The 18,830-nt window shown below is 37.7% G+C and overlaps 2 pseudogenes and 1 gene segment (V, D, J or C); all 3 read right to left on the bottom strand.

Moving 5' to 3' along the window:
* Positions 1-6,585: 6,585 nt before the first annotated feature.
* Positions 6,586-7,042, bottom strand: LOC148102928 (immunoglobulin heavy variable 3-48-like). The segment is given in 2 exon segments: positions 6,586-6,899; positions 6,997-7,042. Coding segments are annotated over 2 exon segments (360 nt in total).
* Positions 7,043-9,231: 2,189 nt separating this feature from the next.
* Positions 9,232-9,697, bottom strand: LOC148102927 (Ig heavy chain V region 6.96 pseudogene; annotated as a pseudogene).
* A 5,443-nt stretch (positions 9,698-15,140) lies between these two features.
* On the bottom strand, positions 15,141-16,390 carry LOC148102926 (immunoglobulin heavy variable 3-48 pseudogene; annotated as a pseudogene).
* Positions 16,391-18,830: the final 2,440 nt, after the last annotated feature.

Here is an 18,830-nt window from a genome sequence, read left to right as displayed (position 1 = left end):
TTTCCAAATATGTGATGTCTAATATTTCAAACCTTTTAGCCGCTTTCCTCGGCCATTGCCACGTTTGAGTTTTGGACGAAATGCATTCTGGGATATTTGGCTGGGTTTAGCTACAGTAGCTAGCGAGCTGTTTGGATACCAGAATGGCCAATCTGAATTTTTGCATCCAAGTCTGTGATTGGCAAGGTTATTATCGTTAACGAAAACTAACGAAATAACGAAAACTAGAAGTGAAAAAACATTTTCGTTAACGGAAATAAAAATAAAAACAAAAAAGGAAAACTAACTAAAACTGGAATGAGTGTTCACAAAACTAACTAAAATTAACTGAATTTATAGCAAAAATGTGTTTAGTTTTCATTGATGTGTGCGTGTCATACAATAGTCAAGGGTGAAAATGAAGTTTAGTTTCCAGATTTTTTTCTTGCTTTTTTCTTCTTTATTTATTTAAAGAACCCATAGGTGGGAATGTGAGTTGTCTGTCTCTGCATGTTAGCCCTGCGACAGACAGGCGACCTGTCCAGGGTGCAGGGTATGGTAGCTGAAATAGCAACATACCCAAGGATAAGCAGAAGAGAATGACTGATATGATGAAACTGGGATTTTGTTACACTTAATTATTGCAAACACAACTAAAACTATAACTGAAACTAATCAAAACTAAACTGAAACTAAGGATTTTCAAAAAATAAAAACTAAACTAAACTAGCAAACAATTGGTAAAAACTAATTAAAACTGATATAAAATTGAAAATCTGAAGTCAAAACTAAATAAAAATAAAAACTAATGAAAATTGCAAAACTATTAAAACCCTGGTGATTGGTTGGTTTTGTGACACAAATATAATGGTGTACTGAAAGAGTTGAGCACGCAGGGAGCAGATATGTTGAGAGTGGAAGAAACACACTCGGAGCAGGTCCACAGAGATTTGAGAAAGAGCAAATGCAAAAACTGAGCGAGACGGGCTGTTAGTGTGTGTATATGGATAATAACAAACACTGATATACATTTTATGCATGCAGCAATGAATTTTGTTCGCTCAAATTAAGATTTTCTTCGCTCAAAATAATTTTCTCCTTAAAATGCAATTTTTTTTTACATGCGCTCAAAATCTTTTTATGTGTGCTCAGAATACTGCCACAAAAATAACGCCATATTAATACAGTAGTCTATTTTCAGCTGTGATTGGTGTGACAGAAAATTTCAAACAACACTTTCGACGAAATGTGAGATATATAATATAAAAATGTGGTACAAGTTTCTCTTGGCATGTGTGGTGGTTAGTTGCTGATGCTTTTTTGTATAATTTAGCTCTGGTGCTTTCTGTTATTGTGACTTATAAAACAAAACATAGAACATCTCACAGGTATTACATTCAGATTGATTTGGAATTTGACCTCCAGTACAGATCACCATATTTATCATGTGACATATTACCACAGGTTTTTTTTAGAATATAGAGTGGCAGCAGAAACATGACTATGTTCATCACTCTGAGGCTGAAGATGCGCCCTCTTGCTCTCCACACAATACACAGGACCACTCGGCACTCCACTCCACAGACTGAAGATTTGTATCAGAAAAGAGTGCTCATTTCTGTTACAGCGTTTTGTACGATTTTAAAAATAAATGTGATTATAACATGAAACAATAGCCCTGTGCTATTATATCAGCATGTTATACAAGGTGCCGCAGGCTCTTTCACTGCTAGAAGTTCAGTTATGGTATTGCATGCATTGTCATATGTCTAGAAACATGTGGAAACAAAAATAGCATTTGCAAATAATGAGAGAATTACTCGAGTAGAATTAATGATTTATGATCCCAGAATATTTTTCCTCTTACTAATCATCATAGAAAACATGTTTGATGTCGAGTACTCAGAGGTTGACCTATCTGCACAGTCAGAGAGGGTGGCTGTCTCACCTCTTCAAACTCTGCACCTGTGAAAAAATACATGGTTGGTGTAAATGCCATAAAAGTGTTTACAGTGTCCTGCAGCCAGCAGCAACAGCTTCAGATGGAAGCTTCTCCTCTTCTGATGTAATTGAGGGTTTCATATGAGTCTTTATTTCAGTCTGTAATTAGCCCAGTTTGAATGTAGACATGATTATAAGAGAAACATGGATTTTCCTGCCACATGGAGTAATCTAAGCAAAGACACTGATACCATAAAGAGAAATATAGTGTTTTTGTTTATTATTTGTTTTTTTCTTGTTTTTCAATTTCTGAAAAACATATTTCAAACAAACCAGACTCTGGTTTGCCCAAATACAAATAAAAACAATCATCAGCCCTTTCCCAACAACAGTTTTTTTTTTTTGTCTCTGAGTTTGTTCATAAGTTAAATTTAATTTCTGTCACTGATAATCTAATTTTGACTTAGTTTAATGTGCTGGGTTTTTGTACAGCATTTCTCCCTTTTGCATCACTGTGAGTCTCGAGCACAATAATAAACAGCAGAATCTTCAGTCCTCAGACTGTTCATCTGCAGATACAGCTGCTGTCTGCTGTTGTCTCTGGAGATGGTGAACCGGCCTCTGACTGACTGAGAGTAGGATTTGCTACCACCGCCACTACTGATATAAGCAACCCACTGCAGTCCTTTTCCAGGAGCCTGTCTGACCCAAGCCATATAGTAGTCTCTGAATGTGAATCCAGAGGCTGTACATGTCGGTGTGTGGGATTCTCCAGGCCTTTTAATGACTGGTTCAGATTCTGTCAGAGTCTGACCATCAACACCTGTCAATTACACAAGAATGGATTTTGTGATATATATCAAAAATGCTGAAAAAGGTTAAAGATAAACTATATTAAAATGAGATATTTTAGACTCTTTACCTGCCCAGAAGACAGTAAAAAGCAGTAGTCCTGTCCTGCTGTCCATCATGTTACTCTGTGTGCACACTCCCCCCAGAAGTTAGATAAATAGAGTCAATACCACAAGTTTTACATTGAATTCTCCCATGAGATTAAGAGAAAAAAATATGTGCAGGATGGGTGTGTGTGTGTGTGTGTGTGTGTGTGTGTGTGTGTGTGTGTGTGTGTGTGTGTGTGTGTGTGTGTGTGTGTGTGTGTGTGTGTGTGTGTGAAAAGTTATTGATTCATTATATTATGTGTTTATTGAAATAGATTAAACACAGGCATGTAAAACAATGACAAACACATATTTTTTTTTATCATTTATTTATTTATTTACTTTATAATTTGAGGGTAAGGACATTTAAATTCATGGATCAGCTCCTGTTATGAAGCCTGTTGGTGGCTGCATTTCATGTTCAATGTGTATTTATGAAAGTCTCCTCTGCACTCTTTCTAATCCATACTGTTATATACATTATCAAAGTCACTCAGCTGATTAGAAAGAGAAGGTGTAGCTTAAATCACAGCTTTAAACACTTCTTTGTATGTTGAATATTTGTTATTTTGTGTTCACTGAGCAGTTATTATTCCTGATAAATCAAACCTGTTTCTGATTTTATGTTTTTATGTTCTGCCAGTTTTGAGATTACTTCCCAGATGCCTTAACACCCACTCCCATCTTGGGCCATTTGACCTCAGTAAATCACATGATAGGGTAGGGCAAGGTTTCACAATGGGTTCACCTGAAACCTTGGCTGATTCTGACCTACACCCGTTTTCACATCTTGGCTTGTGTGATTAGGTAGAAGATCAATAGGGGACCTATGACCCTCTTAGGGACACTCCCATAGGGCTTAAAATATGTGAATCTCCACCAATCTTCAAGGAAACTTAAAGAAGTCCAGATGCTTTTCTTTCCAAGCTCCCTATAGACTACGTCTACCTGAATGACTGAGAACCTTCACAGACATAAAGGTTGTACACTCTCTCTCTCTCTGGGGGGGTTCAGGGATGAGCTGTGGAATGCTCTTTGTTCTGACTGTATTTAAACAAGTGCTGTGCTTTTCAGCCTTAGGCCATGTCCACACTAATACATTTTTGTTTGAAAACGCGTCTTTTTCTCTCTGTTTTGGCCTTCCGTCCTCACTGAGACGGCGTTTTTGGTCAAGGAAAATGGAGCTTTTTGAAAACGCTCTCGAAAGTGGATACATTTGAAAACGCCGTTTTCGTGTCACATTGTGGACTGCTAATGACGCATTTTAGTCATGTGATGACGTCATGTAACCAATTAAACTAAGATGGCGGAGGGCATTATACAGCAGTTGTTTTGTTTGCTCTCAGTTTTGACAGCCCTATTAAAGATTAATATCAGTTTGTACATGCTCCAGTTAGCTTTTCTCCAAATTCTTTACTTCTCACTCTCTTTTGCAACTTTGTACTTTTGTGTTACTCGCAGCAACAACTCCACCATATTGTCAGTCCATTAAAAAACTCGGTGCTTTTCCTCAAAATTTTGCCGCAACATTTCAAAGAGCCAGAAAGTAAATAAACGGCAGACGGAAATGACGCAGAAACGTAACGTAAGCGTTTTCAGATGTTTCAGTGTGGAGGAACAGCTGTTCGGAAACGATTGAAAACGATAGTGTGGACACGGAGTGTTTTTAGACGAAAACGCCGTTTTCTAATTTATCCGGATTAGTGTAGACGTAGCCTTAGAGACTTGCGTACCAGCGCTGAATGTGTCTGCAGACTTTGTTAATCAAACAGATGTCATATGTTATTGTCACCTAATTATAGTGAATGGTAAAGACTCAGCCTTCATCTCAAGTCTGTTTTCTTTTAGTGGTCTGTTCCCAAAATTCTGTCAAAGACACTGAACTGCAAGTAATTTATGCAAATTTTGATTGAGTTTTTTAACTCAGTTTCTCAACCTCAACTGGCTCCTTTCAATGTGGAGGAGTAGCAGATCTACCCTCAGTCCCAGCCACCCTCAGCAGAAAGCTAATTTCTGCCACTCGTGTTCGCGACCTCGGTCTTTTCAGTCATGAAAAGCTTCCCAACCCCATAGGTGATCATGTCAAGACCATTAAATCGAGAGCTTTTCTTTTACGTTCAGCTCCCTCTTCACCATGATGCACTAGTACAGCATCTGCATCACTACAGCCACAGCACCAATTCGTCTGTCGATTTCCCGCTACCCTCACTCATGAAAAAGACCCAGAGAATAGAGAATTGTTAAACTCTTCCACTTGGTGCAGAAACTCAGGGTCAGGGATGAGCACAACAACCCACAACAATGGTCAGGCACAACAGCCTTCTGTTATTGCTCCAATAAATAGTTCTTCACACAGTAAATATGACATTGTCCTAGTCACTGACTGTGATCTTTATTTGGTCAATTTTGCCATCAATAAACAAAACTTGACTGGTATCCTTTAAATCTGCCTGATCTGGATCCATCAATGAAATTATCTTTAAGTCTAAACATCTTGTGTTTTTAGACGTGAGCTTGTCGATGAATATGGGCATTTAAACAAGACAGACAAAGTGAGTTTCATCAGAAGAAGAGAAACAGAAATCTTTGTATCTTTTTTTTAATATCAGATTTATTCTTCACAGAATAGTTTGTAGCCTGTCCAAAGCTAACACCTTGACCAAGTAAAGATTGCCATAATTTACGAAAATTGTGAAGGTTTTTGTAAAGCTGCTGTACCACCTTTAGTCAATGTGACTGTCGAGTGTAATAATAAACAGCAGACTCTTCAGTCTTCAGACTGTTCATCTGCAGATACAGCTGCTGCCTGATGTTGTCTCTGGAGATGGCAAACCGGTCTTGAACTGACTGAGAGTAGAATTTACTGCTACCACTGCCACTATCAATAGTGGAAACCCACTCCAGCCCTTTTGTCTGATCCAGCCCATATAGTAGCTGCTAAATGTGAATCCAGAGGTTGTACATGTCAGTGTGTGGGATTCTCCTGACTTCATGCTCAGACTGCTGGTTTATTTTTGCTTCATAGTTTATTTAAAAGTAGAGTAGGAGGCACAGCATTCACCTTGCAGGCCCCTCTTCTGTGGAACCAACTTTGAACTTGGTTTCAGGAGACAGACACCCTCTTTGCTTTTAAGATTATGCTTAAAACTTTCCTTTTGACAAAGTTTATAGTTAAGGCTGGATCAGGTGACCCTGAATCCTCCCTAAGTTATGCTGCAACTGGCTTCCCATGATGCACTGAGTGTTTCTTCTTCAATTACCTCTTTACACTCTATGTGTCTAAACATCACTCTGCATTTAATAATTAGTCATTATTAATCTCTGGCTCTCTTTCATAGTGTGCCTTTGTCATGCTTTCCTCCTTTGTAGATTCTTTACCTTACAATATAAAGTGCCTTGAGGTACCCGTTGTTATGATTTGGGGCTAAATAAATAAAATTGAACTGAATTTAATGTAACTGAAATATGGATTTTCCTGGGACATAGAGTATTATTAGCAAAGACAAAATTTTGCAATCTTTTGTTTGTTTGTTTTTCCATTCCTTAAAAACACATTTCAAACACAAAAGGTGATAATGTTCACAAAAACAAATGCAAATATTTATTAAATACCAATAATGCAAATTGATTTTATCTTTGAGTTTGTTCATAAGTTCAATTTAATTTCTGTCACCAAAAAGCAAATTTTGACTTAGTTGGTTTTTGTACAGCATTTCTCCCTTTTGCATCACTGTGACTCCCGAGCACAATAATAAACAGCAGAATCTTCAGTCCTCAGACTGTTCATCTGCAGATACAGCTGCTGTCTGCTGTTGTCCCTGGAGATGGTAAACCGGCCTTGTACTGACTGAGAGTAGTATTTGCTACCACCGCCACTATTGATATAAGCAACCCACTCCAGTCCTTTTCCAGGAGCCTGTCTGACCCAGTTCATTTCAAAGCTGCTGAATGAGAATCCAGAAGCTGTACATGTCAGTCTGTGGGAATCTCCAGGTCTTTTAACTGCTGGTTCAGATTCTGTTAAAGTTTGACCATCAACACCTGTCAAGGAAAACAAAAAAAATTGTGAAACATATCAAAAATGTTGAAAAAGGCTAAAGATAAACTATATTAATAAAAGATCTGTTGGACTTATCACCTGCCAAGAAGACAGCTAGAAGCAGCAGTCCTGTCCTGCAGTCCATCATGTTAAACTGTGAGTCCACTGTTCCCAGCAGTGGGATAAGTACACTCAAGACCTCAAGTTTTACATTGACTCCTCCCATGTGAGAGAGAAAAAGATTATGTACAGTGTGCAAGAAAAAAAAAAGAAACTGATTCATTAAATTATGATTAAACTGTTTATTTAACTTGACTAATAATGATACAAATCTGTAAAATATGTAAAACATGATTTTTATCAGTAATACCCTGAGAGAAGACAAAAAAGACAAGAAAATAAAAGTAATCAAAGAAGTACAACTTACATTAATAACCATCCATCCATCCATTCGCTTCCGCTTATCCTTTTCAGGGTCGCGGGGGGCGCTGGAGCCTATCCCAGCTGTCATAGGGCGAGAGGCGGGGTACACCCTGGACAGGTCGCCAATCTGTCGCAGGGCTAACACACAGGGACAGACAACCATTTGCACTCACATTCATTCACACATTCACACCTAATGACAATTTGGATTATCCAATTAACCTATCCCCACAAGCTGCATGTCTTTGGACGGTGGGAGGAAGCCAGAGTACCCGGAGGGAACCCACGCAAACACGGGGAGAACATGCAAACTCCACACAGAAAGACCCCGGCCTGATGGTGGAATTGAACTCAGGACCTTCTTGCTGTGCGGCAACAGTGCTAACCACCGTGCCACCGTGCTGCCCTTAATACATTAATAACAATTAGCTTAAATCCACTGAAACGCATTTTCTTATTTCACATGTCTGTGAAATGAGACAAAACAAAAACATATGAAAAAGATGAAAACTGCTTTTAAGACATCTAACAACTAAAATATGTCAACACTTTTTTTGTTTTTTTAATGAACAGAATGAAAATATATTAATTCATGCATTAGCCTGTGTTGTTTTATTAATTATTGGTGGCTTAGTCTCATGTGTACTGAATATTTGTGTAGGTTTATTGATGTCTGGTAACACTGAGGGGCCACATACACAAAAATAAACAGCTGTGTCTTCAGGCTGCAAATTTACCACTGTGAATTTGAAGTATATTTGTGGTAGTTGCACTTTTTCTTCAAAGCCTTGTGAAAGTCTCATCCTCCATAATGAACCCAAATCTAGTTCATTCATTTTTCTTCATTCTTTCTGATCAGTCCATGAATAACCAAGCATGTTAAAGCCTGTCCAGGCTGTACAACCACTGATTCTGGCTGGATGAGGTCAATACTGTGGAAAAATATTTTTTCTCTACAATTCAGCTGATTATTGTTTTTATAGTGTTTATTAGATTGAATGCACTTAAAAGCTTCTCTCAGGGTCCAAAACCTGTAAGCAAGAGAGAACATGATGAACTTGTGTGAATGGAAAATCAGCCAAGCAAATATATGTTCAAAAATACCAAATAAAAAATTGTTCATCTCACAGAACTTCTTTATATGTTAATGATTTATGTTCATGTAATAGTTACAGATATAAATTCAGATAATGGCTGAATATATAATATAGTTTTGGCTTGTTTCTTTTCTCGCCTTTAAGTGTCTTTCAAACACAAAACTGAGGCAATAATATTCACCATACCAATAAAAGAGTTGAATTCAATGTACTGAATTATGACTGAATATTGGATATTTAATCCCCTTTCATGTTTTATACCACCACCTCTTATTGGTTTGGGTGGTAAAGTAATGGTTACGTTTCTATGGCTTGGGTAAATGTTTTACTGGATTACCTTGGATGACTTCCTATTCATATCCTCTGTAAATGAGAATTTCTGCTTTTAACAGTTTTTTGTACAGAGTTTCTCATTTTGTATCACTGTGGCCCTCAGTCAGTTAGGAGATAAAGACAATTTAGTATGATATCCAGGCTCTGGATAACTTCACCAATGTCATTAATCCCCCCATAAATGTGTCTGTTATTATATACATGTTATATAAAATTATATAAATGTGTTGCAACAAATCACTGGTGCATGCACTTTAATACACAACATAAGCTGTTATGTTATGTAACATAAAGAAAAAGCAAATTATAAAATTTACACTTACAAATACATGAATACAATATTTAGGGTTCACCGTTCCTGGTAAGGCACATTTATTGTTCCTTTCAGTGTGCGCATGTTTAATAATTTGTAAATGTAAATTGCAGAAAATAAAATTTAGCTTTTTTTTAGAGTTTTTGTACAGTGTTTCTTCCTCTTGTGTCACTGTGACTCTCGAGCGCAATAATAAACAGCTGAATCCTCAGTCATCAAGCTGCTCATCTGCAGATACACCTGCTTTCTGCTGTTGTCTCTGGAGATGGTAAATCTGCCTTGGACTGACTGAGAGTAGTAGATGTAGGCACTGCTATCACTGATAGCAGATATCCATTCCAGTCCTTTTCCAGGAGCCTGTCTGATCCAAGCGTTCCAGGGATCGCTACTGAACCCTGAGTATGTACAGGTCAGTCTGTGGGAGTCTCCAGGCCTTTTAACCACTGATTCAGACTCAGTCAGTGTTTGACCCTCAGTACCTACAAAAAAAAAAAACCAGTTCATTAGATACAATGATGCAGACATTTCATGTGTTTTCATCAGTAACAGTAAATCTATAATCCTTACCAGCCCAGGTCACTAAAAGAATGAGAAAAGTGAACCAAATACGAGGTCTGATCATGATGAAAGCCATTTATCTCTGCTCAGTCTTCAGTGGGTACATCAATGATTTACTCTCTGTTTTATGTAAAGATAAACTAGAACAGTTTTGCATCAGCTCCTCCCTCAAATACAGAACCACACTGTAACTTGTAGTACTGATCATTTCATTACATTATTATTTGACATGTTTTACTTGTTAAGCAAATGTTTTCAGGTAAGACTCTCCAAGCTATTTATTTATTTGTTAGTATAAAAATTATACTTGTTACTCCCTTCAAAAAGTACATCATGTTTAAGCATTTGTTTTTGGAAGCCAGGAAATCAGGAATTCAAAGCTACAATATACACGTGTGTCTGTTTGTTTAATGTTTTCTAAATGCTGATCTACTGGCACCTTTAGGTTTTGTCCAATTTTTGTGAAGCATCAGAGTTTCTGTGTTTATGATAATGGTTCATTTTAATGTAAAGCATGAACAAAGTAAATAAAAATAAGTTCTGTTTAACAGAAGTATAAATCTTTCTATTAGTCTGTTTCCAAACATCTGTCAAAGACACTGAACTGCAGAAGATTTATGCAAATAGCTTTTTTTTTCCAAGTTTTTTTTTCAAGAGAATTTTTTCTAACATATGTAAACATCTTTTGTAAGTTTTCTGTTAAATATCTATAAAAGGTTATTTAAGTTTTCACCTGTCCAACTTAACATCTGTTTCATTTATCAAGCCAAATATTACAAAAAATAGATTTTACTCCAGCAGGCAAACGCCTCCTTTTTTCTTGTTTGAAACGTAGTGCATAATCGAAACTTATGAGTGGTTTCAGTTTTGTTTTGCGACATTTAATTGAGGATCAGCTTTAAGATTCATCTTAGGAAAAAAATGTCACAGTTTCAAAATTCATTTATGGTCTTGGAGCGCCTCCTCTGGTGATCTGAAGAAACAAGGGTATTTGTTCAGGTCTCCTAATGGTTTATGATACTGTGACTCTCTGGCACAATAATACACAGCATCATCTTTAAGCTGCATATTCTGTCCATGCTTTCAGTGTTTCGGTGAGACTCACAGAATATGCTGATGTTGAAGGCCACTGGGTCAAAGCTTCTCTCTTTTGCAGCCAACAGTACATACATGTATATAAAGTCTTTGTATGTGCTTGGCAAGAAGTTTATTTTGCATGTGGTGGGATTTATTAAGAAAAGAACAATGCATTATATTCATTGTACATTTTTAACACAAATATACAACGCAAATTTAAACATTTAAATTAAAAATAAGACAACTTTGAACTTGATGTTCAAAGCTGTTGATGAAGTTGTTTCATTGTTTCTTTTTATGTGCTGTTGATCCTGTGAATGACAGAAAGAAAAGAGTTTGTTTGATATGAGCTTTTCTACATTGTTTTTTTCCTCTTCCCATAGCTATAGCTATGTTTTAGCTAGCCATTGCTAATCCAACAATCCACTCCAGTCCTTTTCCAGCAGCCTGTCTGATCCAAGCAGCACTAATATCACCCCAAACCCTGAGTATGTACAGGTCAGTCTGTGGGAATCTTCAGGCCTTTTAACCACGGGTTCAGACTCAGAGTATGTGAGTATATGAGCAGAGACTAAAAATATGTTGCCGGACTACCTCTAAAAGGGACCTCCTGGACAGTGTGTTGAAAGCCTAGTGCCGGGGGAACCGAGTAACGTCTATCCCTCCTGCCCCCTGGCATACCTCCATGCTCCCATAATATAGCCTCACGACGAACATCCATCAAGGTGGCTGCGGACATACTGTTTTAATTCTCTGCGTAAGAAACAATCAAGCACATTTTCAACAAATTGGTCTCTAAGCAACACATCTTTGTTCAGCAGAACATGAGGTGACTATTTCACAACTCTATCCATGAGGCACATAAGAGCATGAGAAAACTCTTGCAACGTTTCTCCCTCCTGCTGTCGTCTTGAAAAGAACTCTTCCTGCAGAGAGACATATGACTTAGTACAGCCATACAGTTCCTGTAAAATAGTCAAAATCTTTTCGGGATCGTCTTTCTCCTCTGGAAGCTCACATTTAATCTCTTCTCTGGGACCAGTCTTACCGTTGAACCATGGGCACTTCCTCTCCCGAGGAATATAAATCAGTCTCTCAGGCGCGGGAGCTGAAACAGCAGAATGCCCATTGGTGGATGAACCTGTAGCAGCAGCACTGGTGACAGGTAGCTCCAATCCTCACTCTTGCCGCATCCGCCGATTTTTGCTTGCAGCTGAGCTACCAAGTCTCGTAGCTGTGTGAGCTCTTCCTCCATAATAAACCAGAGTATTTAAATATCACTTTATAAAAACCAGAAGTCCGTTCGGACGCTGCCACTGCTGCTGTCTTGCCGCTGCACTACAATAACCAGACAAACCAAACAGATTTAACCCCCCCCCCCCCCCAAAAAAAAAAAAAAAAAAAACGAAACAAAACAAAAACATGCAACAGATTTCTGCCTGAAAATATCCTGTCGACACAACACCAGATTGTGGTGTCGCGATAGAGGAATAACCAGGGACGGTAACTAAGATGTTGACAACGCCACCTGGGGGAGGGCGTTACACCCCAGGAAAGACTTCTCTAGCTAATGTAAGTGTTGCACTGGCTACCAAAGCCCACAGACTCGTTATTAACGGCACAGGTGAGACAGATGAATTTTACAAATCAAAAGTTCATTAAGAACTACTTAAAAAAAAAAAAAAAAAAAAAAAAAAAAACAGAAAAACAAAATTATAAAATCAAAAAGGCACCTAAAGTAGCAGGGTTGAGACAGCAAAATAGATAATTAAAACACTTTATTAACAAAACGACCAGACTCCCTACCACGATGCTACCCTAAAAACAATCACAACATGTTAAAAGAATAACTGAACAAAATGATGGAGACCGGCCACTTGAGGAGGCAACCTACAGGAGGAGTGCCCAAGGATGCCACCAATTACTCACCCGTGTGATTTCACTGCAGACATCACTCACACTAAACTCTAAATGGTGCAATCTACCTATGCCCGGTGTGTACACTCGCTTGCATCGGGGAGGGGATTCCACCTCACGTGCCTACCCCCTCAACAAGCGGCTGCACCTCCACTAAAGCAATAAAAGAAAGCATAAAACGTTAAACAAATTAGTAAATGATCTACATAAAACAAATACAACCCAAATTACTATTCGTTAAAAAAAGCATTGCATAACAAACAAAACAACATATGACAAGACAGCAGCAGTATAGTGCAAACCACTCTCTAAAGGGCAATACTAAACTGAGTAGCTTTCCTGGAGAGATCTGCAGCACTTAGCTGCCTAATGCTCTCAGCCACCTTGGATGGACAAGACTGCCAAATGCCTCCTTCTGGTAGTGAAGCGCAGCTGTTTCTTATAAGCCTGCTAATTGTCAACTGTGAAGGTGTGGATGTTAGTGGTGCATTTGTGGACATCATGTAAAATCCTACCCCAGAATCTACTTCACTACAATCGTAAGCAAATTTCAGTTTCAACTGTGAAGAGAAGTCTTCGAGCTGCAGGTTTGACAGGACATGTTGAAGCAAAAAAGCAGTTGCTAAGCCATCATAATGAGACAAAGAGGCTTGCCTGGGCCATTAAACATCACCATTGGACTACTGAAGATTGAAAGAATGTATTATGGAGTGATTAATGAAAATTTTAAATCTTTGGATCATGGTTCCACAGTGTGGAATCAGCTGTCAAACATGGAGAAGGTGGTGGAGAAGTGTGGATGGTCAGAGGCTGTTTTGCTGGATCCAGGTGACTTGTACACAGTGAGATGCAACCTGAATCAAAATGGCTACCATGGCATTCTGAAGCACCATGCAATACCCTCTGGTATACGCCTAGTTGGTCAGGGGTTTATGTAACAGCAAGATAATGACCCAAAACATAAGTCCAACCTATGGCAGAACTACCTCAGGAAAAAAGAACAAGATAGTAAGCTTGAAAACATGGAGAGGCCAGCACAGTCTCCAGACTTAAACCCCATTAAGGTTTGGGATGAACTACACAGAAGATTGAAAGCAAAGCTACAAGTGCCAAACATTTATGGGAACTTCTGCAACAGATATGGGAAGAACTCTCTGAAGAATATTTGATTTCTATTGTAGAAAGAATGCCACAGGTATGTTCAGCTGTTACATCTGCCAAAAGTGGCTACGTTGATGAGTCAAAAGTTTAGAATACATTTTGGCCAATTAATTGATTCCATGACTTTTTTATTTATTTATTTATTTGCCTATGAAATAAATAATAAATAAATAAATTGCTTATTTGTACTATGCTTTCATTTCAGAGTGCAATAAGACATTAAACTGCATAATTGTCATTAACAAACTGGAAACATTGGTGTGTGCTAAAAGTTTTGACTGATAGTGTATGTGGAGAAGAAAATGTCAACTCTTACAGGAGACTAGAAATGTTTGTGTTTGCAAAAAGAAATGTTCTTTCCTTTCCAACCAGTAAACTGAGAATATAAGAAAATAAAACATAAAATGAGGACAGGTCATTTAAGAGTCATGTCTCTCTGCCTGGTCTATAGTTGTGTAAACCATTCATGTAGTTCTTGTGTTATATTTGGCAACACATATGTAAATATCATCCACCATTTTGCTGTGATACATTGTTTTCAGAAGTACAATAGCCAGTCCTTTCTTCCTGATACAGCTGATAGTAAGGCTGCCAGTAAATTTAAACTCTATGCTGTAAACCTCAGAAGCCTTGATCAGAGCAAGGATGTCTGCCTTGACCTATTGTAGACTCCGAATTATAGTGTCTCCAGGACACACTGGGCAAGAGGAGAAAAAGTTATCGGTGATAATGTTTTGTCTTGTCATTCTGAGTCTACTACACAACTGTTGGATAGTGGTTTCCCACAAATTCTTCTAAACTAATTCCCGTGTTTATCTCCCTGTGTAAAATATTCCAAAAATTACTTGGATGGATGTGGGCATCACAATGTTCAGGCCATACGCATGTACTGTTCTTAAGGGGTGATACTCTTTGTGACCCACAAAATATGTATTCCTGACAGTAACAGTTACTAGGAATCAAAATATCCCATGAAATTCCACAGGAAATTAATGCAGATTGTTTTTGACTCACTTATGGAAGTTTGGGGTAATAATACAAAAATGACAATTTTGTAAAATGTATAAAAGATAAGTTCAAATTTTAAATGGCATGGTATCAAAAACATGTTCTTTGAGGAACAGCTGGAACATGAAATGATAACAATTTTTCTTTAATTACATATTGCTAGAAAACAATCTCATCAGGTCATTTTAATCAACTAATGCATCCAAGGTTTAAATTCTTAGCAAATGTGGTCATTATATCAGGGTCTCTGCGTTAGTGAGGCTCAGAGCATCCAGCAGCCAATGCCTCCAGCCAAACTTTCTTCTGAAGGGGCTCTGAAAGAACAAATTACTGCAAGTCAATGCTGAACTTGCTCTTTAGTGAATTTTTATAGTGAGAGTCCCCCAGTGTATTTCATCCCAATCCACTCCAGTGCTTTCCCTGCAGGCTGTCTGATCCAAGATGTCCAGTCGCCAAGAGAATAAGAGACCTGACAGGTGATGGTCAGACGCTGACCTGGCTGCACAATCACAGAGGGTGGCTGTGTCAGCTGCTCACACTTCACCCCTGTGGAGAAAACATTGCAGACTGTAACAATAGTCTTTCTGTTCATAGTGATCATAGTGCTTCTGTTCAGTGAGACTCACAGGATCCAGCAGCCAGCAGCAGCAGCAGAGCTACAGAGAACATGTTGGTACTAAAGATGATCTGATGGGAGCTTCTTATCTTCTTCTGTGACTGACAGCATGATATCAGACTTTATATCTGTTTTATATATCTATTTATATATCTGTGAGGAAGTTTGATTTGCATACAGATGGATGCTGACAGATTATAAGAGAAAACAGATCACACTGTGGCATTTAGTATAAGTAGTAAGAAACAATTTTAGTACAATTAAAAGGAAATATAATTTAAAAACAAATATAGTGTTGCATTTATTTTTCTTAAAAACAAAAAGTCCTTCAATTCTCAATTCAGACACAGAAGATAACAATATTTAAATGTAAACATCCACAAAAAAAAAAGAACTATACAACACAAATGCTTCACAAAACCAACTTTATTGCATTTCTCAGTGTGAGGATTGAGTTAAATGTATTTTCTGTAATTTTGGGGAAAAAACCTGAAATCAGTGTTTGACGTAGTTTGATGGGTTTTTGTACAGCGTTTCTTCCTCTTGTGTCACTGTGGCTCTCGAGCACAATAATAAACAGCTGAATCCTCAGTTGTCAAGCTGTTCATCTGCAGATACACCTGCTTTCTGCTGTTGTCTCTGGAGATGGTAAACCGGCCTCTGACTGACTGAGAGTAGTAGATGCTGCTACTGCCACTGCTGACATAAGCAATCCACTCCAGTCCTTTTCCAGCAGCCTGTCTGATCCAAGCATTATTATAATCACTACTGAACCCTGAGTATGTACAGGTCAGTCTGTGGGAGTCTCCAGGACTTTTAACCACTGGTTCAGACTCAGTCAGCGTTTGACCTTCAGTACCTACAGAAATGTTAACTTTTTAGTTCAATCACTTTTTGTTATGTCAGTTTAAATGTTCAACAAAATGTGTCCTTACCAGCCAAGAAACAACATAGTATGTGTAAAATAACTAAATAAACAGATGTGATCATTGTTAAAGTCGTGAAAGTTGTTGTCCAGTCAAAAGCTTGTCTATTAGATTGAGTCACAACACTTACTCTTCAACATATATAAATGAACTGAAAGAATGGGATTTGCATCGACTCCTCCTCACTGACAAATACCAGTTTTCTCAAAGTAAAAACTTGAAAAAACAGAAAATCATTTTCTTGTTTTTGATTATAGTTTATTTTTACTTTATAATACATACATTTTCAAATATTAAAACTTGCATTGCATCAAAAGACTTATTTCATACCAAAGGTCTTTTTTTAAGATCTCAAACTCAGAAGTATTCAAAGAAAGTTGCCCAAGTTTTTGTGTGACTACTAATGGCAGGATTTAAGCATTTAGCAGCCAAGCCACCTTTACATAGAAAGCAGTATGTGCTGTGTTGTATATGACCCAAAATTTATGTTCCACTGGCAACATGCTGATGGTATTTGTGTGCATTATATGGATCCAGTCCCTGTAATTCATTATTTCCGCAGCACTGTGTAATATGGGGACTCAGCTGTAAACCATTTATGTGCAGCAGTAGCTACTGGAAATCTCTGTTTCAAGGGCACAACAGTGCCATTAAGAGCCCTTAAGATTCCTTTCAACAAACTGGTGAAGCCAAAGAGAAATAAAATCATTTCCGCACATCAGAAACACAACTTCGAGCCAGTCATTGTCAAACTAACTGCTAGTTGCCTAAATAAGTAATAAAATAGCATGTTTCCTTACCAATTAAAAGGTCATAATACCTTTTTTCACAACTTATTTCAATACTTAAAATTGCTTTGGAAAGTGTAATGGGGAAAAATCTAGTTTACCCTCACATTTACATTTGGGTGTTTATAACTTCACTGTAGGATTTTTGTATAACCGTTGTTTGCTTAGATAAAGTATGTGTATGTGTCAGTATGACCTGCTGAAAAACTGCTTAGCAAAGCCTAAGGATGTTTCACTATCGCTCAGAATGATGAACTCTCAGGAAGGCCAGCATCTGGGAAATGATAGTGGGAGTCTTCCCTGTCCAGCAGCAGCCTGGGTGAGACATACAGAGAGTTTGTGCGATGTTATAAAAGGGACACTGCGACGCCCCAAGGTTAGAGCTCTTATGACTGTATAACCGTGATGTTTTGATGTGTGCGTTTGCTCTGCTGCATGCAGTAATAAAATAGCTTGACCACAACTGACCTGGTTGCAGACTTTATTAACACAAAACTCCACGACAAAAGCAACTAGTTAAGTTCAGTTACTGAATATCATATATTTAAGTCCATTTGCAGTATTTTCATTTTTTCATTGTCATGTAAATAAATAAACAAAATCTTAAAGTACATTAGCTAAGTAAGATCATTTGGATTTCAGATGCAAAAGTTTGAAATATATATGAAGTGAAAGCTCTTTGTGGCTGGTGCATGATGATCAATTACTTTCGCCTCCAAGAAATCCCACACTGAGAAGTTAGATGGATGTTTTCTGTTACCTCCGAGTGTTTTGGCCCAGAGTTAAAACTGAAAGAAGCAGGAGAACTGTGAACCTTTGTTGCAACAGTGGCGCCTGGGCACACAGGAAACTACAGGCTTGATGACTATCACAGTAAGAGACGTCAGTTTCAACATAAAAAGAAACTTTGCATTCATGACTACAGAATTTGATGAGACATATTTCAAAAGGGGGCCAGGAGGATTCAAACATTAAACTTTTAAAGCCTAAATCATGAATTAATTGTCAGATAATTCAAATTAAACCATTTGGCAATAAAAAATAAATATATTAAAAAAAACAGGAATTTTATTTTGTATCATATTTGCTACATCCAGCGTTGCTTTGTGCAGTTTTTTGCTTTAAAATGTGAAATTTATTTAGATTTTTATTTGGGGGAGGAAACACACTGATGATGTACATGTCTCAAAAACACAAAAACTGTATGTATCAAATATGATACACTGGGCATTAAGGGGTTAAGAATTTGAGTGTTAAAACAGAAAAATATCAAAACTTAAACAAATCCAACTGAGTTGCTATCCTATTGGAAACATGCAGCCTCCTCTGAGGTGAGTGTGAGTAAGGAACAACCATCGGGCTCACCAGCAGCAGGACTGGAGCAGGGTATTAGTACACACATACTGTATCACCCAAGTGCTGTAAGGATTTGTAAGGAAAGCCTAACAGCACTACAGACACACTGCTTGACAGTCCCAGTTTAAAATATCATTAAGATTAATCATTCATTTTCTCCTAAAAGGGAGAACGAAAAGAATCACTGGATGTGATAAAACAAAGTCCTGTAATTAAACTCACACAGTATGACTGAGTTTGAGTTTTTAAAATAAAAAAAAACACTTTTGATTTCAGAAAATATGTAGCATGGATCTTTAACATTATTGATATTTATGTGGCTACGTATTCTTAACCACCAGCCCAGCAGATAGTTAACAG

This window comes from Neolamprologus brichardi, chromosome 4 (genome assembly GCF_056152115.1).
Source record: "Neolamprologus brichardi isolate AB-2024 chromosome 4, ASM5615211v1, whole genome shotgun sequence".
Classification (NCBI taxonomy): domain Eukaryota; kingdom Metazoa; phylum Chordata; class Actinopteri; order Cichliformes; family Cichlidae; genus Neolamprologus; species Neolamprologus brichardi.
This window is presented reverse-complemented; position numbering and strand designations above follow the sequence as displayed.